Source organism: Filicampus tigris, chromosome 12 (genome assembly GCF_054856515.1).
Source record: "Filicampus tigris isolate MCC_2025a chromosome 12, RoL_Ftig_1.0, whole genome shotgun sequence".
In the NCBI taxonomy this organism is placed as follows: domain Eukaryota; kingdom Metazoa; phylum Chordata; class Actinopteri; order Syngnathiformes; family Syngnathidae; genus Filicampus; species Filicampus tigris.
Genome location: NC_141228.1, coordinates 4,172,467 through 4,198,118, shown reverse-complemented (window position 1 = coordinate 4,198,118; position 25,652 = coordinate 4,172,467). Strand labels below are relative to the sequence as shown.

The 25,652-nt window shown below is 40.2% G+C and overlaps 1 protein-coding gene across 1 annotated transcript in view; it reads left to right on the top strand.

Moving 5' to 3' along the window:
• The window catches only part of ror1 (receptor tyrosine kinase-like orphan receptor 1), a 135,459-nt gene that overhangs the window by 89,043 nt on the left and 20,764 nt on the right, over positions 1-25,652 (top strand). Inside the window, exons 3-4 of the mRNA XM_086048305.1 lie at positions 6,219-6,509; positions 6,833-6,866. Of these exons, the coding sequence (XP_085904431.1) occupies positions 6,219-6,509; positions 6,833-6,866 (325 nt within the window). The remainder of the gene's footprint in view (positions 1-6,218; positions 6,510-6,832; positions 6,867-25,652) is intronic.

The following is a 25,652-nucleotide window of genomic DNA, read 5'->3' as shown; positions in this document are numbered from 1 at the left end:
TCGACAAGGAACAATAATCCGTGAAATATTGTTAACAGTGTTGCCTCTGTTTAAAGCTACATAACTAAAATATGATTTCGGTTGTGAAGTTCACACTGAATCCCCCATGACTTTGCTGTGTCTGCAATTTATAATGTTGAAAATCTGCAGTAAATAAAAAATAGAGAGGTCTCCAGTTGTCCTGGTGTTTAGCTGTATGACTTGTTTGCTGCTTCAGGGTTACAGTATCTCACTGATGCACTAGGATGTACACAAGCTCTTAACAGCCATGGCACAAAATGAAGTGCAATTGCATTTGCATATCATGCATAAATGCTCATGCACAGGAAGAAAAACAGAGATGTGTGCTGTACAATTAAAGAAACTGTTTCTAAAATACTCTTAATGTAGAGCTCCCACAACGGTTGTAATGTTTAATTATTTTTTATTTTTTTGGTCATCGTTGGTTAAAAGAAAGAACTGTATTTTCCATTTTACATGCATATGTGCACTTTTTGAGACCAACAAAAAGCTCCATTGCATTTTTGTTAACGTCCTGCCTTGCTGAGCAGTCTAACTTGCATGGTCATTGGCCTACTTTTCAGTCACTGTTCATACATTCGTCGCTTGAATGCATCACTACTGATTGATGATGTCGCTTTGTGTTCATGCAAGCTGTTGTCAATGTACAGAACATGTCAACAATTAAGAGTTGCAGGAAGGACCCTCTTCCACACGTCTACAGTTGCACATTGCGCCCATTGACTAAATATATACACATCCACATGGCCAAATGTTAAATGCAAAGTTCAAATGAATATAAATTGCCCTAAAGGCATCTAGTGGAAGTACGCTTTGCTGCAGCGCAAGGCCTACCTGTTTTTAGAATGATTTTTTTTCTAATGTGAGGCTATAAGTAGTGATTTTGTGTGTGCGCGTGTCTGTGTCCCCTATTTCTGTTGCCCTTGTTTACAGTATATTATGGAATGCACTTTTTGACGCAATACTTGAATGAAAAGCACTTTCACAATTAAAAATGGATTGATTAATGAAGGTATCATGACTTAAAGAGGAAGTCAACCCAAACATATTTTTTCAAGAATATGTTCCCAGGGCCCACTAGTTGAAACGTGAACATGTTGAAGCATTCTGATTAATTTTGCGTTTGTAGGATATAAGTTAAGCAGCAAAATTCACTCGTTTTTAGCCATCTCTGGTGGCGGCCATTTTGTCTTCTGTCGACTGAAAATGACATCACAACTTCTCACAACGACCAATCACTGCTGTCCTCTTTCCTAAATCTGAGCCTGCTGGGAACATATTCTTAGAAAAAAATATGTTTGGGTTGACTTCTGCTTTAAACCTAATTAAAAAGGAGTGCACTAACTCCATCCATTCATTCATCTGTTTTTTTTTTTACATCGGAACATTTGTAGCTGGAGCTTATTCTAGCAGACTTCGGGGGAGTGGCAGGATACTCAACCACAGCCTTAACAAAGTGCTTTACATAAAACACAATAAACATCCATCCATCCATCCATTATCTGTACCGCTTCTCCTCACAAGGGTCGCGGGGCGTGCTGGAGCCTATCCCAGCTGTCTTTGGGCAGTAGGCGGGGGACACCCTGAACTGGTTGCCAGCCAATCGCAGGGCACACAGAGACAAACATCCGCACTCACAATCACACCTAGGGGCAATTTAGAGTATCCAATCAACTTACCATGCATGTTTTTGGAATGTGGGAGGAAACCGGAGTGCCCGGAGAAAACCCACGCAGGCACAGACACAATAAACAAACTAATAATAATAATCATAATCGTTAAATAAATACATTTAAACATTCAAGAGCCCTCTTGACATTTAGCAGGTTAAGAGATTTATTCCCTCCTTTTGGCGCAGTCCACATGATCACAATGTGCATGACGTCAAGCTACAAGCTGAGTTTGAATGTCAAGAAACAACCGCAGTTTTCTAACAGCTGAATAGCTCGGCAACACAAGAAACAGTAGTTGAGGTTTGTCCCATTTAGTCCTCTCTCTCGCTTCACATTACTTAAAACTTTATCGCCGGCTCTTGTCCTTCTCCATATCTCCTCCGGGTTGCATTCCTTGCAGTGTGGACGCCAGCCGGCTTCATGTTGGGGCAAAGCTCCTCGCGGTTGTGGCATTGCAAACAAAAATAGCCAATGGCGCCGATATTCTCTTCGAAATAAAATGCTGCGACCAGAGTCGTAACAAAGTAAAAACACTTTGTTTTGTAACACAGTAAAAATACTTTGTTACCCTACTTCTGTAGAAATTTGGGGTATCTATAGTAGGGTGACCATATTTTGATTTCCAAAAAAGAGGACACTCGAGATACTGAAATGATACTCCAAGATGCCATACATGATAACTGTAATATATGTAAAGTAGGGCTGCACGATATTGGAAAAACATGCAGTATGCGATATGAGTGTTGCATATTGCAACATCGATATTATTGCGATATTCAACATATACCGAAAGAAATATCATCTTTAATATCATATGAAAGAAATATATTTCTTAACGCAGAAAAATAGTAATGCATTATTTTCTAATTAAGTTATTTAGTGTTAGTAATGCCCTAGTATACTGCTCTCATATGTGATGATGATGCACATTTAAGATTGCATCTGATTGGTCAAAGTTAGATAAAAGCATACAATTCCTTATGAATTTATTGCACGTGTTTTGAATTCAGCACTGCCTATACCATTAACACATTGTCAATATTGTCGCAGATTATTGTGCAGCTCTAATTTAAATAATGTCTCCTCTGTATGGATCGAAAATAAAACAAAAAATATCTCGTCAATGATCGGCAAACTATTGACTTGTTCCAAAAGCACACGCGTTTCACCTGCTTTTATACAAAGTGCAATGCAGTCCAGCTCAGCGATGTTGCGATCGGGCAGTGTATATGTATTGAAAATAATGATACAATTGATTTATGCTTTTTTTGGATTCTTTATAAAATCAAGGCCTAAACATTGGCAACAACAAAATAAAGAGAGCCGGCATAACATGAATACAGACAATAACAAAGACAATACTATTGTATTAAAGAAAAGCTAGTTTGAGCAGGTGGGTTTGAGGGCAGATTGGAAGTTAAGTTAAATGAATCATAACGTGCTCATTTCTCAACCGATTTTCACATTACTTACTTTTTGTCAACACTAAAATGTGTGCTATTCATACAGAACATTTACAGATATTTTGTTTTGGTTTTTGTGACGTCCACAAACATTGAATGCATGGTGGTAAGGCTTTGCCATTTGAGCTTTAAGTTCTCTTTGCAGACGTGTCATATCATATCCACCTATTTTGCATATCTACGGTTCCCAGAATGCAATGCATAGTGCAATGCATTTAATTAGTAAATTTATAAGGATGTAATTTCTTGTCATATCTGCGCCCGTTACCAGTAGTTGAATGTTAACACATATATGTTTGATTTCCTATCTGCTGTCTATTTTGAGTATTCCAAACCTTACAGACTTGAATGAGAATCAAATAATTGTGTTTTTTGTTTTTTTAAAACAAAGGGCATGTTTCCTTTGGGCTACTGACTCGTATGTTTTGTAAGTCAAAAGTCAAGCTCTTTCAATGACAGACACATAATTTGTATATTTGGCCAATCATTGTTTTATTCAGCCTACACCACAGCTACATGACTGTTTCCAAAAGTCATCATTATTTTTAATACATAAATGTTTGGAATGTCATTAACTTAATCATGCGATTAGAATTCCTCTATGCACATTTTGATAATTCTCTCTCTCTGTGTCCGGCATCATCTTTTTCTCTATCCTCTCTAGCCCACTTTATTTCAACAAGAGCTGGAGGACACAAATGAGCTCTTGCACTTTTCATCTGGACACATTGTGCTGTTGACAAGTTCTTTGCTCGCCCTCAGAAAGTTTGCCAAAAATAACTGGGTTTATAATCCAGTATCAGCCTTGCCAATAGCTCACACCCACATGGAGGCTGCCAAAAAACAGCTCATCAGGAGTAACTATGGGTTGATTTTTTTTGCTCAAGGACACTTTGACACTTTATGGGGTAGCCACAGACATACACAAATATGCTTGGAACAAAGCACTGACACTGACTCAAGTGTCCTCTGTTTAATTTAACAAGCCCTCGTAACGGATAATCAAGGCAAAGTGAGATGATAAAATGTAATACGTTTGGGAATAGGTTGTACATAATGGATAACCATGTCTCAACAATGAGGGTTAGCAAGGCAAGGCAACCTATAATTGTAACCGCAGTTCATTTATTCGTCCTTTCTATTTCAGATCTTGTTTAGCTGAAGTTTTGTAATCTTCTGACCCTGATTATGTTACTGTTTGTAATTATTTCAAATGTCAATGGACCGTTGAGGGAATGTTGAATTGGAATGCATAATCATTTTCTGTGGCATGGCAAAGTTTCTTTTACCCACAATCAGGGACAGCTCCAGAATTTAATTCCCTCCCTGGGCTAAAGAGGGGCTTGATCGATACATAGGGGGGCTGGGAAAATAATGTATAAATATATTTTAGAATATCAAATAAAATGCTGTAGATGCTTAACTAGTGCTGCACAAATTTCCGATGGGTCTATAGCCATTAACCTACCATGCATGTTTTGGGAATTTGGGAGGGAACCAGAGTACCCGGAGAAAACCCACACAAGCACGGGGAGAACACACAATATCCACACAGGAAGGCCGCAGCCCAGAATCGAACCCTGCACCTCTGTACTGTGAGGCTGACATGCTAACTAGTCGACCACTTTATTTATCACCAGTGAAATTACTTGTAAGCAAGCAGACGTTGGAAAAAAAAGGCACTGACGACACAACATGAGCCATTAACAGTCGCTGACTTATTTACAAAGTATGAATGGACTAACAATGCTGCTTACTCGCCATCGGTGGAAATGATGGCCAGCGATCAGCTTACATTGCCACTCGGTAAGCCCGCCTAACTTGAATACATAGATTTTCCCACTGCGTTTCTGCGTTATGTTCTGTCTGTACAGCAAAAATGCCACCACGTATGCCATACGGTTGTACCAATAAATCTAGGAGAAGCACTACATGTAAAAAGTTTGTTCTTTGAGAGGCTCTCATTACTCCATACAGGGATCCTAGCATTAAAAATGCACTAATTACAGTGTTTTCAGCAAAAAAAAAATACCAGAAGTTATCAGTAACAGTGGCAACATAAGATGGCTGCCCTGTGGCTTCAGCCGCGAGCAGCCTGTTGATTGTCCATTCCTTTAAACAGTAAGTCCATGTTTAGAATTCAGTCTTGTCAAATGCACTGCTTACACTACGAAACAATTACCTAGTAACTTTAGTTGCAAACCGAAATAGAGGAGTAGAGGCAGTGACCAACACAACGAGCCGTTTTCAACACTTATCTTGCTAATTGCGTACAAAAAAGCTCATTCAAATATTTTGAATTTAGAATTATAATGAATTGTTGAATGTCTCTGTGGAAATGAAAGCAGATGTTTTGGGGTGAAAAATGTAGAATTGTGTGAAATGTGGATTTTTTGGTGCTGGTGAAAAATATCTAATTAAAGTGTGTGTGTGTTTGTGACATGCATGTTGAAGTTGAAATTGTGAGAATTGGTCGAGAAATGGAGAAGGAGAAGCGAATAATGTCAGATGGAAATTTTGCTGGTAAAAAACTTTCAATTTTTGCTAATTGAGGGAGAAAATGTTGAAAATTGATCCCAAGGTGAGTTGATGAGCTGAATATTTTTAACTTTGAATGGGATTTAAATGTTGAACATCCCATTGAAAATAAATGGGGAGATTTTGGGTGAACAATGTGGAATTATGGGAAAACTGTGAATGTTTGGAATGTGAAAAGTAACAGCCCGCAAGGCGCGAATTTTGGGAATATGTTTAAATTGGAAACGTTTGAATTGGTCGCAAAATGTAGAAGTAGTTGAAGAATGAAAAATGGTGGAGTAAAAAAAAGATTAACATGTTTGCTTTCAACATTCACACAAATAATGCTGGGACACCAGCACACCCGTAGCCTTAGTGAGGAAAAGGGGTCCAGAGGTTGGATGTATAGATAGATATTCTGCTCAGATTATTTTTTTCTTCTGTTATCCACAACCTTGGTTCCATTACATATTGTGAAAAGCTGTGTTTACCTCTTTGCTGTTACATTCAGTCCCTTACTTTGTTATACATTCCTGTCTTCCAGGGCTATCTTTTATCCGTCTTGAAACTCCGATGAACAACATCACCACCTCTCTGGGCCAAACAGCTGAGCTGTTTTGTCGCGTGTCGGGCAACCCGCCCCCGACAGTGCGCTGGCTAAAGAATGATGCACCTGTGGTACAGGAGCCACGGCGGGTCTCGTACCGGTCCACGCCATATGGGTCACGGCTTCGCATCCGCAATCTGGACACCACAGACACTGGCTACTTCCAGTGTGTAGCTACCAACGACCACGGCACAGTGTCTACCACAGGCGTGCTCTTCGTCAAATTCGGTAAGAAAACGTAATTTGTATAAACTTAAACATTAAACTTGTGTAGGTAGTGCCAGTGGCAGCTGAGCAGTTCAGAACAGCCTGCCACACTTTTAAAAAGTGAATGACTTTCCTACATCACAATGAAAACATTTTATCGGCAGCGTTTAACCCTCTTCGTATGATTTTACTTTTTTCTGATTCCGCTTTTCCTGGAGGGGGTCTGGCTCCACTTAACAACACTCACACTATTCTTGCTTTGTAGCTGGCAGCTAGCACAGAAACGAATCTGGTTATAATAACATTTATCCTCTGGTCAAATATCCCCTTGTCTTCTTTTCCAGATCCGCTGCCTACACCTCTACCGGGACGGCCAACGTAAGTAGCTAAATCTCCATGTACTGTATCTGTCTGTATCGTCCATTGTTTTAAGATTGAACGAAGTTGTCTACTGGCTTGTGTGCATCAAAGATGAGGATCGAAATTATGAGTTATCTTTGAGCCTGTTGATGCCATATTTCATGCTGTTTGTATTCTAGTGGAAGTGCTTTTTATACACAAAGTATGTTACAGCTTGTCCACTAAAGAAAAAAAAGTGCCCATAAAAGCACCCCGCAGTGTACCCGAGTAATCACTCACATCCTACCGTGGCCTGTGATTTATTCATTTTATTTTGTTTTTCAATTGGTGGCACTTTCATTGTGGCCAAGCGAATATCAAATGGCAATGAAATGTCTTTCAAACTACATGTTTTTAGTAAAATGCCATGCGTGTTGATTTTAGTAAGTGCGTTGAATTGGGCAAGAGATTCATTTTGACGGCAGCTGTGCTGAAGAGGCAGTCGGCTGATCGTACTGTTGCTCATCATTAGTGTCATGGGCAACTTATGAGCTGCAAAATTGGGTAGCAGCTGTCAAAAAGACGGGGTCACCTCATAATTCCACACACTCCACCTCATACCACAGTTACTCGACCATCACAAACACTTTTTTTTTTTTTTTAAGACATCTGGTGCACCATCTTGTTGTGTTCACCAAAACATGTTAGCCATCTTTCCTAACTTTTTACTTGAAGAAAATATGTTGGGAAAAATGTCTTACCCTTGACCTATTAGAATCTGAATGAAATGAGTTGTTTTTCCTTTGGTCTGTGTGGTCATTTTCTTCTTCTCCATGTTGGCCTTGAGTACACACGTGGCGTGTGGGCTCTTAATAGTGTGTGTGTTTTTGAGTTTAGCCGCAGGAGTAAAACTGACAGGACAGAGGTCGAAACTTCCATTCAAAGCATTCTAAAAAGTGTTAAACTCAAGCTACTGTCACACATATCATCCCATCTGGTGAAAAAGTTGGGTGGCTGTTTTTAGGGATTTGTTTTCATTTGCTAAGTAGCTGAGAACTTTTCTGTGATTTTTTTTTTCTTCTTCATTTTTCAGTGCCTTTTTGTTGGGGTCTCAGTTGCAATGATTAGTGGTAAGCATTTGAAAAGGTGACTTACTCCTGTCCATTGGTCAACAGAGGATTGTCTATCCGAAACTGTTTTACATTACATGAAATATGATATATGCGCAACCTATTTTATGTTTCCCAGGTTTGGTCACATGACATTCTGTTATAGTGGAAGTGAATTTGAGAAGTAGCCTAAAAGGTCATTTTTCCACGTACAACATACAGTATAACACCGGTCACAATTATATTTGGGTTCTGTTCAAGGTGTTAGTAACAGTACTACATAAAAAAAAAAAAAAGTCTCTTATGGGTCTCGAGCAAGGATCGGGCACTGTATATAAAATCCGATAGCCGCTTTAAAACATCACAAATTAACACATTCTGTTTTCTTTATACATACCTACATAAAGACTGAAGTGTAAAATGTGGTGTTTGTGGAATGATGCTGTGGCTGGTATCTTGGCTCTGCCCCGCAAGCACTTGGAGTCTCCACTAGTTGCCTGGCTGGTAAAGAGTGGCCAGTAGGCTTGAGGAAAGAATGGTAATGATGTTCTCGTTTAACTCTAGCTCTGAAAGCCAAGAACTTCATTTCCCAAGAAGTCATAACCATTCCTTGAAGTCACGCCTCACATCCTCATTTTTATTACTTTTGCCCAACCTAGTTCAAATCCACTTCAGTTTTCTTGCAGTCCAGTGTTCATGAATATGTCAACAGTTATCTTCCACTAAGAGACAGATGAGTACATTTCTGCACCCTTCATCTCAACTCTCTTCGTCTTCATCCTCCGTCTCGCTCTTCTTTCTGCATTGGTCGTGTTTTTATAGAGCCTGAACAAATACAGGTTGAGGGGGAAAATGTCTCGCGTGCCAAAGAAAGAACACCCCCACCGATGCCCCCACTCTCTCTCTCTCTTCCCCTCCACACTTCCAGGAAAAAAAAAGAGCAGTGATGGAAACGTTGGGAGGGTGAAAGAAAAACTGTGTTAGTCGAGTGGGAGGACGATGGTACCATTAACACTCAGGCTGCGTGTTGTTCTTTGATTCCCGACTGAGCTCGGGTGTGATGGCTTGTGCTTAGCTGAAGGAAGGTTTAGCTGTAAGCTCACATCGGAGTCAGCTAATAACTCAGGCTGTGTTTTAAACTGTTTGAACTCTTGTAACATCTCATCGACACCAATGATTCTCAACCGGTGGGTCGGCGCCACAAAGCCACAGTATTGTAATTGTGTACGTTGTGATGCCGATGCTGAGTCAAGGTGATGAAGTATAAATATGACCAAGGGGTTTTAAAAGGTGGATTTTTTTTTTTATTTCAAAAGGAATAAATACCATCTTTTGCCAGAGTGAAATTCTGTATCTGATTTTGTGGTGTCTTTATTTTGTATTTGTTGATACTGTATTTGATTTTTTTTATACAGGTGCTTGTCATGTTCCTTTAGGATTTGTCCTCTGAATGACAAGTGAAATGTCCAGTTTTCTTTTGTACAACTAGTCTTTTATAGTAATATTATATTAATATTACTTAAATTGGTGGACTAGTGGTTATCATTTGTGTCTAATAGTGCATGTGTAAGTTTTCTGCAGGTACGCTAACTTCTTCCGACATTCCAGTAACATGCGTAGCAGGTTAATGATCTTGGAATTGTGAGAGTTGAGAAACCAGCCCCATTTTCACCATTTCTTTGAACTCTAAATGACTGCTTCATCTATGTTTTTGATCACATGCTTTGGAGACTTTTAAGTGTTTACAATGGGCTTTTCTTCCTGTTTGAGAAAGATTAATGCCACCAAACCTTGGCTGCTGACACTGTTTATATTTCTCGAAATGTTCTCAGTTCCCTCTACAAATACTAAAATAGCACACTTTCTCCATTTCTTTTCCTTCATTGTGTCTCTGCTTTGTTTGGTGTCCTAGTGCACTTGAACATAAAGCAGCAATCCTTAACAAAGAACACATTCTCTTACTGTGTCTTTCTTTAAACTTCCCAAAATTTACTCTATTTTAACATATTATAGCTCACATAACTTGGTGTCAGTTGCTCCTCACCTTATAAATCATTGGAAATATTAGAAAACAGTATATTTTGGGGGGCTTCCGGGTAACAATATTTTTCAAATTCAATTCCAATTAAGATGTGATGTTGTGTAAAATGCAAGCAAAATACAATGATGTGTGTATCCTTTTCAACTCATATTCAATTGAAAAAATTACAAAGACAAGATATTTAATGTTTAAATTGAAACTTTATGGGGTTTTTTTCAAATATTTTGCATATATTCACTCATTTTGAATATGATACCTGCAAAACATTCCCAAAAAGCTGGGATAGGGGCATGATGACCATTGTGTTACATCACCTTTCCTTTTAACAACACTCAATAAGCATTTGAGAACAGAAGACACTAATTATTGAAGCTTTGTTGGTGGAATTGTTTCCCATTTTTGCTTGATGTACAACTTCAACGGTCCGGGGTCTCCGTTATCATATTTTGCACATCATGATGACTGCTGGCAACTCTACTCTTTTACTATGAAGTCACGCTGTTGTAACACATCCAGAATGTGGCTTGGCATTGTCTTGCTGAAATAAGCAGGACGTCCCATGAAAAAGTTGTATTTTTTATTTTTTTTATGGCAACATACTGTCTCTTGTTCCAAAACCTGTATGCACCTTTCAGAATTAATGCTGCCTTCACAGTCATACATGCCTTTTATGCATGGTACCCATGCCTCACAAATGCCCCATACCATCACAGATGCTGGCTTTTCAACTTTGTGCTCACAACATTCCCAATCGTCAATTTTTTCTTTGGCCCAGAGGAAAAGATGTCTATGAACAGGGGAGCACATAACTGGTACGCAGGTACGCATGCGCAACAGAAATCACTGATGCGTAATGTCATGCGAGTCATGACGCGCCTATAAAATAACAAGGTATCCTGCCTTATATTGCGTTCTTAGATAGTAAATGGCAATATTAGAAGTTAGGAGTTTTTTTTGTTTTTTTTTTAAATGGGCAAAAGTGTTTTATAAAATAAATGAAGTTACAGTTCTAATTATCTTTTTTTCTTTTTTTTTTTTTGTTGTTGTTGCTGATCCAAAACACAATCCGATCCGTGACTCAAAATCCGAGACCGATCTGAACCGTGACTTATGTGATCCGTTGACCCACTAGTGAGTACCAAAATCAATCTCCTGGTACTCACGTGAGTAACCCATGAAAAAAATTATGTGCACCCCTGTCTATGAAGTTGCTCAGGGCTTAGGTAACAACCAATCACATCTCACCTGTTTTCTGAAGGTGAGCCATGATTGGTTGTTATCTGAGCTCTAAGCAACTGTGATGTCATTTTCAGTCAACAGAAGTGACAAAATGGCCGCCTCCTGAGATGGCTAAAAACGGGTGTATTTTGCTGCTTAACTCATATGTCACAAACACAATATCAATCAGAATGCCTTGTTTCACCTGCATAGAACATATTCTTGAAAAAAATATGTTTGGGTTGACCTCTTTAATAGCAGCATGGTTCAAAACATGGGAAAAAAGTAGCAACTTATCGTCTGGAAAATACGGTACCTTTGGACATCTGGGGGCTTTATTTAATTTCATAGTTGTGATGTTGTTTGGATTTCATTTGATGTACAGTAATCATATAATTACATTAATTAGGGTTAGGTTTGGTTGTATATGGTTATATATATATGACTATATAAAAACTCTTTACCTTTCAGCTTTTCGTACTGTCAATATATTTACATACTCGGTGGCTAAGAAACCAAGCAACACATGCTAAATGACTGTAATTAGCCAGCCATCAACACTAGTTTAAAGTGACGTCTTTTCTGTCGTGACAGGAACTGTGAGGCCCATACAACCACGAGCCCACTGGCAATCCAATTATACAGTTAAAGCATGAAAGCGCAGGTAATTTGACCTCATTATGGACACCACTTGATCACGTGTCTCACTCAACGCAATCCACAAGATGATTGACAAATTATTTTAAGGGAGTTATTTCCAAGAAGAATACGCTTGCTCGCATGTATAAGAAAACCCTAACACGATAATAACTGCATTCAAGCTCTATTCTTTATTTACCACTGTCTTGGAAGCTTTATGTAGTAGCAGGTTGCACGACAATGAACAGCACTGCTTTCTACGTTTTTGTGTTGGAATTTCTGCTCCTGCCTTCTCGTCTGGAGTTTTTATTTTCTCCCGCCGCTTGGGTGGGATTTCACCAGGTTTTCCGGCTTTCTCTCAAATTCCAAAAACCTACACGATAATGTAAAGTTCATTGAATTGGCCATTTTTTGCCTTGGGATTTGCTGTCGGCCACCAGAGGGTGGATCCCACCTCATGTCTAAAGACAGCTGGGCTAGGCTCCACACCCGTGACTGCAATGAGGACAAGTGCTATAGAAAAATGGCATATAGTCGGCGCTGCAAATATGCATGTGTGCCCTGTGATTGCAATGCTCCCTGCCTCTCGCACAAAGTCACCTAATGAACAGATTGTATACTCATGGTCTACCTGCTAATAATGTGACAAATATAAATATAAAAATGAACTGTATGGCACTTTCATGTTTTCTGCATTTTGTTGTTAGAGCAGCCGTACTCCAAAATGGATTGAATTCCATTCCTTTTTTTTCTCAAAACTCTACACTTCACACACCATAATGACCATGTTTTGTTTTTTTTAATTAATTTTAAAAGGAAATAAGTCAGCAAAATGCAAAGAAACAATGTACAAGTATTCACAGCCTTGGCTCTATACATGTGTTGATCAACCTTTGGCAGCAATGCCGCTCATTCCTCTTTGCAGCACCTCTCAAGCTCCATCAGGTTGGATTGGGAGCGTTGATGCACAGCCATTTTCAAATCTGTCCATTAATTTAGTTGTCCTGAAGCCTCTGCTTTCATAGCTTGGATGTGTGTTTACAATCATTGCCTCACTCAAAGATGTCCTGAGCACTCTGGAGGAGGTTTTCTTCATCAAGAATGTCTCTGCATTCCTCTTTTCTTCACTCCTGAGTAGTTTCCCACATTTCTGCCACTGAAAAACATCCCCACAGCATGAAGCTGCCAGCACCACGCTTGACCAAAGGGAAGGCCTGGGATTGAATGGTGCCTGGTTTTCTTCAAACATGACATTTAGCATTCAGGCCAAAGAGTTCAATCTGTGTTTCATCAGAGCAGGGAATTCTGTCTCTGATGGTTGAGAGTCCTTCAGGTGCAATGTGCAAACTCCAGACGGGCTGCCGTGTGACCCCTCTTCCTTGCAGGCTTGAGCGGTGGATGCCCGCAGAGATGGTTGTTCTTGTGGAAGGTAGGAGGTGCTGCGACAGATTCTCTATCGGCTTATTGGTCACCTCTCTTACTTAGGCCCATTTCCCCCGATTGCTCAGTTTAGATATGCTTCTAGCTGGAGAAAGACTGCTTGTGGCTCTGAGCTTCTTCCATTTACAGATGATTGGGGCAGCTGTTCTCATAAGGACATTCAAAGCAGCAAAACCTTGGCTGTACTATTCCCCGGCAATCCTGTCTCAGTCTACAGACAATTCCTTTGACTTCACGTTTGGTTTTGTGCTCTGACATGCCTTGTCAACTGTGGGACCGCACTGCAAAGTAGATGTGTGCCTATCCAAATCATGTCAGGTCAACTGAATTTACTCCAGGTGGACTCCAATTAAGCTGTAGAAACATCTCAAGCATGATCAGTGGAAACAGGAGCTCCAGTTTGAGCTTCTAGACAAAGGCTGTGAACACTTACAGTATATTATGAACATGTGATTTCTTTTTTTTTGTTTTATTCATTAGAGCTGTTAAATAAATATATAAAATAATAATTAAATCAATATTTTTTTTATGTCTATGTGGGGAGTTATGTGTATAATTTTGAGGAAAAATGCATGTAATTGATTTTGGAATAACAAAAAATGGAAAAGGTCAAGCGCTGTGAATACTTCCAGATGTACTTTGAAGGTTTTTTGTTTTTTTTAACCAATTCATCACAAGGCATATTTTCTCCATTTAGTATTTACCACCACAATGACTTAAAACTGGAGTTGAAAAAAAGAATCATTATCTGAAGTGTTTTCATTGAATCTATGGTATATTAACCCACGTAAATATTGTTAGTATTGCTCTCCAGATGGCAAATTTTGAATTACTCCAGCATCTGATATTGGCAGTTACAAGTTTTGAAAAACGGGTGGCAAAAATATTTCCATCTCGAGGCTATTTATTGTCAAAACAATACACTTGTCTCGGTACATTAGCTTGTCGGTGAACCGCATGTTCAAGGTTGGCGAGAACACTGGTTCAACTGCTAATTGTTTTGAGCTGCAATTTTCTGACAGGCCATTAGATGCTGCGTTAAGATATGCTGTTTAGATAAATGTCATTATTTCCAAGTTGCAATGAGGTTGTTTTTGGTTCGGGTCTCAAAAGATGTAGGTTGGGAGCCAGGCCCACACATAGCTGCTCTCTACTGTGGGTCATAATGGCCTCTTAGCTCTGAGTGTGAACTTGCCCGTGTGCGGAATTGAGAAAGTCTGGATTTCAGTTTCACTTCTCCGCACCTCAGTGCCAGTGTCAACACTGCTGTGGTTCTCAGATACCGGCCAGGATTGATGACGATCTGCTGCACAGCACAGGCGCTGCGGCCATTTAAACTTCGGGCTTGACAGGTCCACTTACTTTTTTTTTGGGATGTGGCTCCTCAGCAGCCACATGCTGATCCACTTGAACACACACATCGGACTCAAGCAGGGGTCCAATCCTTTTAATTCACTGTGGTATCCTATTAAAGAGTATGTCTCTCATTCTGGATCTCGTTGAACTTGTACTTACTTGTAGTACTCCTACCACAGTTGTTTTGTTTACAGGATCTAGGGCTGTCAGAATGTCCTTCATTTTCGTCTTTGACTATTTAATTTATGAGCCATTGGGGGATTATAATTGCATTATTTCAATATGACAGCACATCCGTTAGCCAGAAGAAGGAAGGCCGAACAGTCGTCTGGGAGTTGTAGTCCTTTTGCTGTGTCGCCAAGAAGCAATGTCATCTGGTGGCAGCCAATAAAAAAGGGATGGACAGTGAGATCGTTCTAATTTAGATGTTAAAGTTGTGATGCATTTAGCTTTAGAAAAAAGAATATACACTGTACTCATTGTAATTCAAAGTCTGTGGACTATTATACAGTATCTGCATGATTTAGGGTTGGTTGTTTTGAAAAAAATATTTCTGTTGTATTTTCACTACACTACTAAACGCAATATTTTTTTTGTTTTTTTAATCTTGCACCAGGGTGTCACTAGGTCTTATGGATGGGGGGCTCAGCCCCCAAATGATGCATAGGATGTGAGCGAGTGCAGCGAGCGCACACAAAGTTTCACAGGCAGCTAACAAAACTAGAAATATTCTGTGTAAAGGTTTCAAGTCATGCCTTGTGATTGGCTGACAACTAGTTGAGGGTGTACCCCGCCTACTGCCCAAAGACAGCTGGGATAGGCTCCACGTCACCCTCGTGAGGATAAGCGGTTTGGATAATGGATGGATGGTTGAAAGTCAACATTAGATTTGTAGTGTTTTAGTTCATTTTTAATACAATATACAAACAGCGGAAATATGTGTACAGCACTAACCACACAAAAGGTTGTTGCAGTGAATGCGAAACTATGCATGCGCCATGTTGTGACAACTTAAGCCAAGCTAATCATTTTGAATTAACAAAAAATTACAGAGAAAAGCATCCCTTTGAGGAGTTAAAAATGAAAATCGAATGAACAGCTGCAATCGCCAGCGACTTGGTGGGTGGAAGTTCGAAAGAAAGCCGTCTGGTTGCAAATGGGTCTATTAATCTGTTGTGAATGCAGAGAGGCCAATGACATGACTTTGGCTCTTATTTTCCGGCACTTATTTTTGTCCTTTCGACTCACGCTTCTAATTTTTGTCGTTTTCCCTGTTGCTCTCTCAACTCAGGTCCTGATTCCTGCAGTTCAGTAAGGATAGAGGAGTAGTATTATTCATCCATTATTATTATTGTTCTGTTTGCGGTGCCAGAAGAACTGTGGCTCTCGCATTGGACGTTTTTGCCATGCCAAACCTTGCCACCAATAACTGGATTGACTTTTTCTCGATATGCGGTCCTGTGATCTCCAAGATCAAAGGATCCACTAATGACAACCATAAGTGAATTTGCTCAGCTCTTGTTTCATGGCGTGAATTAATGCATTGAGTTCACTCTCTAACCCATTTCATCTTCATGTAAACAGCCAGGAGCTTCTCTATGCATTTCAGACTACCGACAACGTTCCCTCTAATTGTCCATGCATCTGAGCATTCACACAAACTCCCTGAGCATTCCTTGCACAAAGGTGAGCAACATCAGACATGCACACGACGGCCAAACCAGTATCATACCTGTCCAAAACCTAAAATCATAAGTTACATGATGTAGACAGGTTACCAAAAAAAAATCAAACCACCTATATATCATAATAGACATATCATTGAATAGAGATTTGTGACACAAATAAAATCAACCCTAGTTTGTTACTTTTATTTTAACACCCAGTTCATTTTAATCAGAAATAATTCATTAATTGTCATTACATTCGAGCTATGGTTCCACATTGTCCGCTCATAAATAATGGAAAACGTCATTTGATAAAACACAAACAATTCTATTCACCTGACCTCTGAAATGCGCGAAAGAGCCTTATTTAAGATGCTCGTCAACAACTCCCATGTTTGCACTTCCTGAATAGAACAGTCCATGTGTCACTGGTGAGTGTGACTGTACCTGTGTCAATGTATGCTTCAAAGTAAACTATAACAGAACGGTTGAGTTTGCACCCTCGGACGAGCTACTGAAAGGATAAGTGGTTCACATGATGGATGGATGGATGCTTCTAGAGAGGAAACTAGTGTACTGCTGTACGCAGTTTAAATCTATGTGAATAAAATGTTGAATATCTAAAAATGAAAACCAGTTGGACATTCATTATTAAGTGGAAGTGGGTTTTTTTGTCTTCAAAATTTCTAACCAAGACATTTTAAAATTATTTTTATCCAAATAGCCGACTATTCGATATAATTTTCTATAGCTACAACTTGCCAAGGCAAGTGTGTGTTTGGGGGACCAGTGCAAGCAAGGTTGCAAGGTAATTACGGACTGGGCTTCCAGTGAATAAGGACGTTTTCTATTAGACCAAGCTCAACGACGCACGGCGAGGACTCTTTACACCACAGGTGTCAAACTCCAGGCCTCGAGGATGCTAGATGTTTGTCTCCTACAACATACCTGATTCAAATGATCAGGATCATTATCAGGCTCCTTCAGAGCTATCTAAGGCCTTGTCGTCATGTAGCTTTTTTAACAACCAAATTTACCCCACCTCCGCCTGAGAGTAATAATTTAAATTTAAAGTGACCTTGGGCATATTTTTTCTTTCTCTGTATGCCTCACAGGCAGCCATGTCCCTGACTGAGCGCGGGCATCTATAACAAATGTCCGTGCAGTAAACACAGACAAGGGCCCAACATGATTCACAAATACAGTTTTAAATCATTCTTTCTCGTTTACTGTCAGAAATGTTTATGTCAATCAATGTTTGTGGTGGACTTAGCAGAGTTAGCTGATTCCCCCCCAAACTCTAATGTAATGGATGTCAGTTGGGCTTTTTTTGGTGTGACTTATTCAATAGAAAGACCAGCAAATAAACCACTTATGGTTTTAATAATGGAGAATATCATTTTATGTGGAAAGAGATTTTTTTTAAACACTGCTATTGTTGATGGACATTTTTTTAACACAAGAGCTGAGGAAATACATTTATGAAAGAGTAGCCTATTTCATATTCTTTATGTCCTTGATTTCTTTTTATCCTTATGCGACAATGGTAAAAATGGTGAAAAAAAAAAGTGTGACATGATTCAAATTTGCATTACATCTTTGTCTCTTAAAACATTTCAAACTTTTTTTAGACTTTTATAGTTTTTAAGTTTCACTATTAACGGGTAGCTTAGATTTTGTGATGGCAAGAGTTTTGCTCTGTATATATATATATATTTTGTTTTTTTTCTTAGGGTTAGTTTTTTTAACCCATTCACTGCCAGACATTTTCAGACCCTCTTTTACCATAACGAAACAATACAAATAACTTCCTGGGATGAATGGCTGGACTGTGAAAAGACAAGTAAATTTGTCAATGGCAGTGAATGAGTTAACATGAATTCTTCTGAGAAAATTTGGATTCAGTGTATGTAAATGATAGTTGAAGTAAAGGGGGTGGGTGCCTTTGTGTTTATGTTTGGATTGCTTTAAATTACAAAAATGTGAGTGGATGTAGTTCTTGACACATCCTGCCAACCACTTGGATCTTTCACACCTCTACCGTCTATGTAATACGCAGACTGGGTCTCATAGCCACACATTCATTCACACACGTCTGACACACTTGCAGCCCTACATTAAGCACCGTCAAATAAGTGCACACACAGTTACTCTTTCAAACCCTATCTCTCACATGTGTTTGGTTAAGCCCTCGACGGGGCTTAATTGCCGTCTTGTTGTAGATTCCTTTTAGTCCAGTGCTGATTGATTGGGGATCAGAGCCCTAATATGGCTCATAGGGGATGGGCCCTTTGACATGGTCTGCTCCCTGGGCGCCAGTACTATTTGAAACTAGAGATCCAACCAGAACCCACCTACCACAATACTGGATGCCTCGTACTTCATTTCGTGAAACATCACATACTTAGAGGATGGTGTGTATGAACACATTCATGAATGTTCTACTTGCTTAGACCATAATCAGAAGTCAAAGCAGGCATTAGGTTGTAGATGTCTCTTAGGGTGGCGGCGTTGTACTCTTAGCTCGGACAGGCCCCACTTCCTGTTTCCTGTTTCCCAGAATTCCAGCTTTCTGTCTGACGGCGATCCTTTTGGCAGGTCTGCTCAAGGTCACGTCTGGTAAAGTTTGTGCTTTCAACAAAGTGTGTTCATGTATGTGTGTGTGGTTTATTTGAATCATGGTTTCTCCCAACGGGTCACAAGCTTGAAATGGGGTATGCGGTGTTCCCCTGAACTCTGCCCCCTTAACACACACATACTCACACGCACACGCACGCACTTAAAAAAAAACATATATGCACAGAAAGTGTTCTTTCTTTGCCCTTGGTGCTGGTGGAGTGTATGAGGGCAGGCGACAAAGTCTACCTTGAGCATTTCCAAGTATAAATAGAGGCTTTTGTTTCTAGGACTCAGATCCCGCATGTCTAGCCAGAGGTTATTTATTCATTTGTAGCGCTTTACTTGATCAATGCATCTTGATGTATTGCATTACCCTCCTTTTGAATCCCCTTTCATCAGTTTAGAATTGTATCTATAATGGTGCCTCTCAAATTGCAGGCATACGACGAGATTTTTTGATTTGTTGGAACAATTTAGCTGCTTTCAAAAGATGCACTAAATAAAATTGTAACTAAGTACTTTAGTTGGAACCTTTATGAAATATTTTCATGAAAAACTTGCGGATTTATGACCCCGATAAAAATTGCATGGCAGTATGAAGTGATGTGCAATGCTGACACTGTAGCAATCTTATATTAATGGGAGACATTAGACTTGGCAGTTGTATATTTCAAAACTGTATTTCTTTCTTTCATTTCTTTAAAACTGTCTAATTGTGGGCAATGGAGTTAACGGGGTAACATTCTGTAAAATTTGCATGGGGATATAAAATTTAAAAAAAGAACAAAATGCTGTGGTTCAGCACTGCAGCATTGGTTTGCTTCCCGTTATCTGCTAAATATTAGAACTATACACCCCGCCTCTCGCCCAAAGTCAGTTGGGGCAGGCTCCAGCAGGCTCGTGTCATAAGTGAGGATAAGCGATTAAGAAATTGGATAGATTATCACTCATAATCCATTTTATCTTCGACCGTTAATACCTCCAGTGTGCACCATTAGTCCATTTCTGTTGATTTACAGTCAAGCCGCCTGTGTTTCCCTTTTTTTTCATGTTGTCACCCACTTACTTGACCAAAATCATCTATAATAATCCAGACAGTACAGGTTAGATCACGGGTGCCCAAGCTGTGGCCAAGTGCGTGACCTGACATTTCATTTTTCATTTTCCCATTCATTTTCTACAGTTTTCACCTATAACGTTCATGTAGAATACTGACTAGGATCAGGATGGAAGTAAATTTTCAAAAAACGTTTAAAAGCTTTTCTGAAGAATCACTCTATTTATCCTTTAATTAACTGTCTGTTTTTCCGTGCAGGAGTCTTTTTTTTATGAGGTCCAAATTGTGACTGTTTCCCTTCACCACCATAAATGCATCGGTTCATTCACTCACGGGAAGAAATATTCCAGGTTGCTTGTGTTCAGATGTGCGTGTTCTTGTTCTATAAGCATCGTCAGTAACCAGTCAGCCAAAACATGTGCACACCTGTCTTTGTACACGCTGTCTGGTTTGTACATGCGGATTCAGCTCTGTGATGGGAGCAGTAATTCTGTCGTAAATCATGCAGAAAAACTTTTCTGTATGATTTACATCAAGGAGTGAGCTAGAGTGGAAAGTTGACACAATTCCAGGAAAAATGCTTGATATATCACCACTTTTTGAAAGCATGCCTGTTTACTTGCATAGTAAGAAACAGATCATTGTTTTGGTTTGTCTTTTGAAATGACCACTGCTGTATTAAATTTATAAGTAGGACAAGCTTACACAACAACAGATTAATCACCCATGATACTCAACAAGTTTTATCCCAGTTGCATCACATTAAGATGCTTTCTCGGCGTTTTCCGTAGTGGTTTTAGTATTAGCAACACTACAAATATCACATGGGCATGTATACATGGAGAGGGAGTCCTCAATTTACAACAGATTTCCACTTCAATGTCACAGATGTAACCCAATATTTTGCATCCTAACCCATCTATTCTAATGTAAATATTTTATAAAACAATCAACTGAAAAACAGTAACAAATAAGATCAATTCCTTACTTTAGTGCTGGGGTTGGCTTGCGCACTGGAAGGGGCATAAATAAATGTATAGCCACGAAACATCAAAGGTTGGGACCACTGGTAACATGTATGTGCATGTACATGTATGTACGTACATCTGTCTAAACACTACGGCGCACTTGTGATGCTAATTAATAAGATGAGTGACATACTTCCTCCCCAGTGGGATCTCTGATGCAATGCAGTCCTTCTGGGGGAAATGATATCACCAGATTAAGCATGTTGAGAAGTGACAAGACCGATTTCAGGCCCTTCCCTGCCTGCTGGATCAACGTGGACAGTATTTGTTGTTATTGGAAGTCTTTTTGCACAGTGATGTCTTCCAAACTCTGGCTACATTTTTCTAAGTATCACACACTTGATAAAGGTGGCTGAGTAAATCTGCCACTCAATCTAGTGCTTACTGTAGAGCCTTTTCCACAAATTCTTCATATTCTGGGGGATGGTTGTGTCTTACATTTTGGGGAAATACAAAGTGTGGATTGTATGAAATACATCCAGGAAATGTATGTGCAAACTGTACTTTGCTGAGGCAGACACAGACACCACAACTATCGGGCGAGGCCAGGGTGGATTCATGCATCAGTGTCGCACAAACTAAAAGAAGTAAACTCGGATGTCTGTCATAGTTTTGTGGCAGCATCTTTGGTCCCCGGATGATAAACGTGACAGACTTGCCTCAACTTCCTGTACCGCCATGATACAAAAACACGCTGCCACTCAGCTGTACAGTTTGGTTTGGTTTACCACCATACCGTTTCTAACCATAATCTTGGTTGGTTTTCCACTGCAGGATGTGTACAGCACATGGTTGCCTCACCAACATAAATAGCTTCATGTTACCAGTCAGTGAATACAACATTGACACATGGTACAGTGCTGCTTGTTAACATAAACAATAAACAAGAAGCATGGTTTGGATCCTCTCGCTGTCTAGTTCCGTGTCTTACAGCTCAGCCGTCCTGGATCCCATTGCCCACTGAAATGGGGTATACACACGCACCTACTTTCAACATTTTAACCAATTATTATTTTTAATTTGAAAGACTTCACATGTAACAAGGGGGGAAAAAAATCATCACTTGTGTTCTTGACTGCTCTTTATGTTAGTTATCCATCCATCCATCCATTATCAATACAGCTCATCCTGACAAGTGTCGCGGGCGTGCTGGAGCCTGTCCCAGCTGTCTTCGGGCAGTAGGCGGGGGACACCCCGAATTGGTTGCCAGCCAATCGCAGGGCACACAGCGACAAACAAACGATCGCACTCACAATCACACCAAGGGGCCATTTCGACAGTCCAATCAACTTACCATACATGTTTTTGGAATGTGGGAGGAAACCGGAGTACCCGGAGGAAACCCACGCAGGCCCGGGGAGAACATGCAAATTCCGCACAGGGAGGCCGGAGCCGGGATCGAACCCACGACCTCTGAACTGTGAGGCGGACGTGCTAACCAGTCGACCGCCTTTGTTAGTTATATAAACAAAATATTAATTAATTGATTGTGACAGTACTCTCACCAACAATTGCCAATTCGGTCTCAAACAAAATTTCTGTTGTACTACCAAAACTGACTTGTGAGAGGCAGCATGGTGCCACTACGCAACCATACTAAGAAGAGGAAGCGGAAAGAAGAAAAACAAGAAGAGAAGGAAGGAAGAAAAAGGAAGGAAGATGAAAACAGGCTAACTTTTAGCTTGTCTGGCAAATACCCTGAGGGTGAAAATGTTTGTCCTTGGTGAATGGTTTGGGAGACACAAACAAGCAGTTGCGCCTCTATTTTTGGCAAATTCTATTCTGGCGAAAACACAAGCTTTAGCTCACTTCATAATTGGCTACTGATCTCTTTGAGTCTGTGGCTCTTTCGCGCTCAAGTGTTGAACAGGTTTAACATTCAGGACTGTCGGCCCTGACCACTTCCCGAACAGGGGTGGGCAATTAATTCATTTAATTAATTAATTTCAAAAGCGGTCACGTGATAAACTCTAACAGATGGCGAGGGCCACACCTGCATGCTAACTTCAACTGTGTTCCACATTAAATGGATGTCTGGTATTTGTATTGAATAATTTTATACTTGTGTAACTATGATTTCTATTATAATTCGGAAATACCAATTTTTAACAAAATTATAAGCAGTCATCAATATCAGTGGTGCCCAACCACCGGAATCATGGCCCAGTACCACAGACCGTTTGGTACCGAGCTGCAGAGATAAATGGGAAAAAAATATATATTAATTTTTTTATTTTATTTTTTTTGTAATGGAGCATACACGCCTTGATCAGAAATATTCACCCCAACACACACCCCATCGATGAATGGTTTGGATTGGAAAGACACGATAGATAAAGTGGTAACTACAATATTGATAGTCATATATGATGATAGAAAAATATATAATAATTCATCCAATGCGTACTGTCTATGAAACTGAGTGTATGTTGTTAAAATGAATTGAGCTATTGGCGTTGTTGCTTGTCTTTTTTTTTTTTTTCTTCAGGGTCAGAAATGCTACAGGCACAAGTTGTAGCTCTTGCTCGCTAGTACAATCCATGTGTGCACATCAAAATAAAAGCACCACTTTCAAAATAAAAGCACCACATAGTTTACATTTTATTTTGTCCTCATGAGTACTGCGAGGACGGCGGATGGGCTAGGTCTGCCCTAGCAGATTGGGGAGGAAAAATTACAATGGTGTGATACATTATATGTATTTCCTAGAGCTGGCCACTTGACACTTTTTTGCCCGTCAGTCCTGCGTCCGCGACCTGGGTACCCCTCCGGCCTTGACCCTCCGTCCTTATTCATAAGAATTAGCGCCCCCGACCCCGTCCGTCCTCGTCGTTTTAAAGCGCTTCTATCCTTCCATTCCGTCGGTTTGCTGCAAAATTAATCAGAATGCCGCGTTTCAACTAGTGGGCCTCCTGGGAACATATTCTTGGAAAAAATATGTTCGGGTTGATTTTGTTTTTCATTTTTTATCAAATAAGTATTGCAAAATAACAAAAAACAAAGACTTCCACTTCCAGGTCGTTTAACCCATTAAGGCCTAAAGCGCCTGGCTCAACAGCTCCCCAAAACCTAAGGTCGCCTTTGGCATTACCCTTGAAAACCTGAAGTTTTCCCAGAAATTCAACACCTACAAAATAATTAATACCTCAACCCCCTGTAGCAGACATAAACATAATTCCAAAAGAATTAGAGAGCTTAGACGTGGCTTTCACACAGGCAGAGTTTATTATTATTTACTGTTTCCATCGAAGATGTAAAAATCACGTGTCTGTGCAAGAGAACACTATTTTAATTTTTTAAAAATCTGTTGGTAATTACCATCCTCTATTGCTTTACAAAGAAGTCAATATTGTCATTGTATACAAACCATATCATACCACGTTCGACTGGTTCCACTGGTCCACAAGCAGTCTATATATCACTGCCGTTTACTTATTTCAGAGCTCCCGGCGATCGACAGCTAAAATTCTGCGACATCCTCCGCGGTGTCGTGACACCGTCACGTGTATATTCTGATGCATTAAATTGGCTAAGAGACGCAGAATTGGATTTAAAAAAGGCACCGACGTAGCCGCTCTCCCAGCTGTAAAGGTAGAAAGACGCAACAGCGCTCCCGGCTCTAGTGGTAGAAACGCCGTGATGCGCTCCCGTCCTTAATGGGTTAAATGTATACACTTGTAGAGATTTTTACGGTCTAAAGATGTCCCACACAAGGACATACTTCACGAGCAAAGGGATAAGGTACTAAATGTTAACAGTTAACAAAACTATCCTGGATTCCACACACAGGACAGGCCGGTCGTGTTTCTGTCAGTGAGGTGAAATTGCTGACTCCTGTGGCATTATCCATGGTATTACATGTGTTGGACCACTAGAGGGCAGAATATGCATTTGCAATGTGACCGCTGGGGAGCACATGAAAAGCGTTGTGCAGGCGATTAATGAAAAGGCGTCTCCGTAGAAGAGAACATGCAGTGACTGAATATTTATTTGCATTAGCTTTAGCACCACTAAAGTTACATACTCCTGCAGCAGTGGACAGCCAAGCGACATGCTGACGTCACTCGCCAGTGTGCTGGCTCTGATGCTGCTTGCGCTACTGGGTCTCATCACTTGTCGTACTAGTAGAACTCGTGCTGTATCTCCTGTTGAAAAATCTCCTGCACAGTTGGGTAACTAGTGGCGCCTTTGAAGTGTTCTGAAGTATTTTTTGTCATTTGCCGAGTCGGTTGAGATGAACTTTGGCCGCCTCGTGGCCATGTCACACGCATGAGGGACGATTAGTGGGCCGGAATGAAATCCACCTCCGCCCTTGCTTAGTCCGACCCTTTTTTTTAAAACTTGTCGCCCCCCCGTCCTCCATCTCAAAAATGGGCGTCCGTCTGGGTCGGAGGGACGGACCGTTCCGCCCCCGGGGTGGACTGCCCAGCTCTGGTATTTGCGTTATGATAAGCCATTGAAGCTGAACTTTGGTTAAATGTCATTTTTCTTTCATAAAGATGAAGTCAACGCAAACATTTTGCTTGCGTTGAAGGTCTGATTTACACTTTACAGAGGCAACCATTGCCAATCTCATAAGTGAACCTAGTAGCAGGCTGAACCTGCGTAAATGAGATTTTGTTGAAATGTAGGGTCCTGCGATTCATATTCG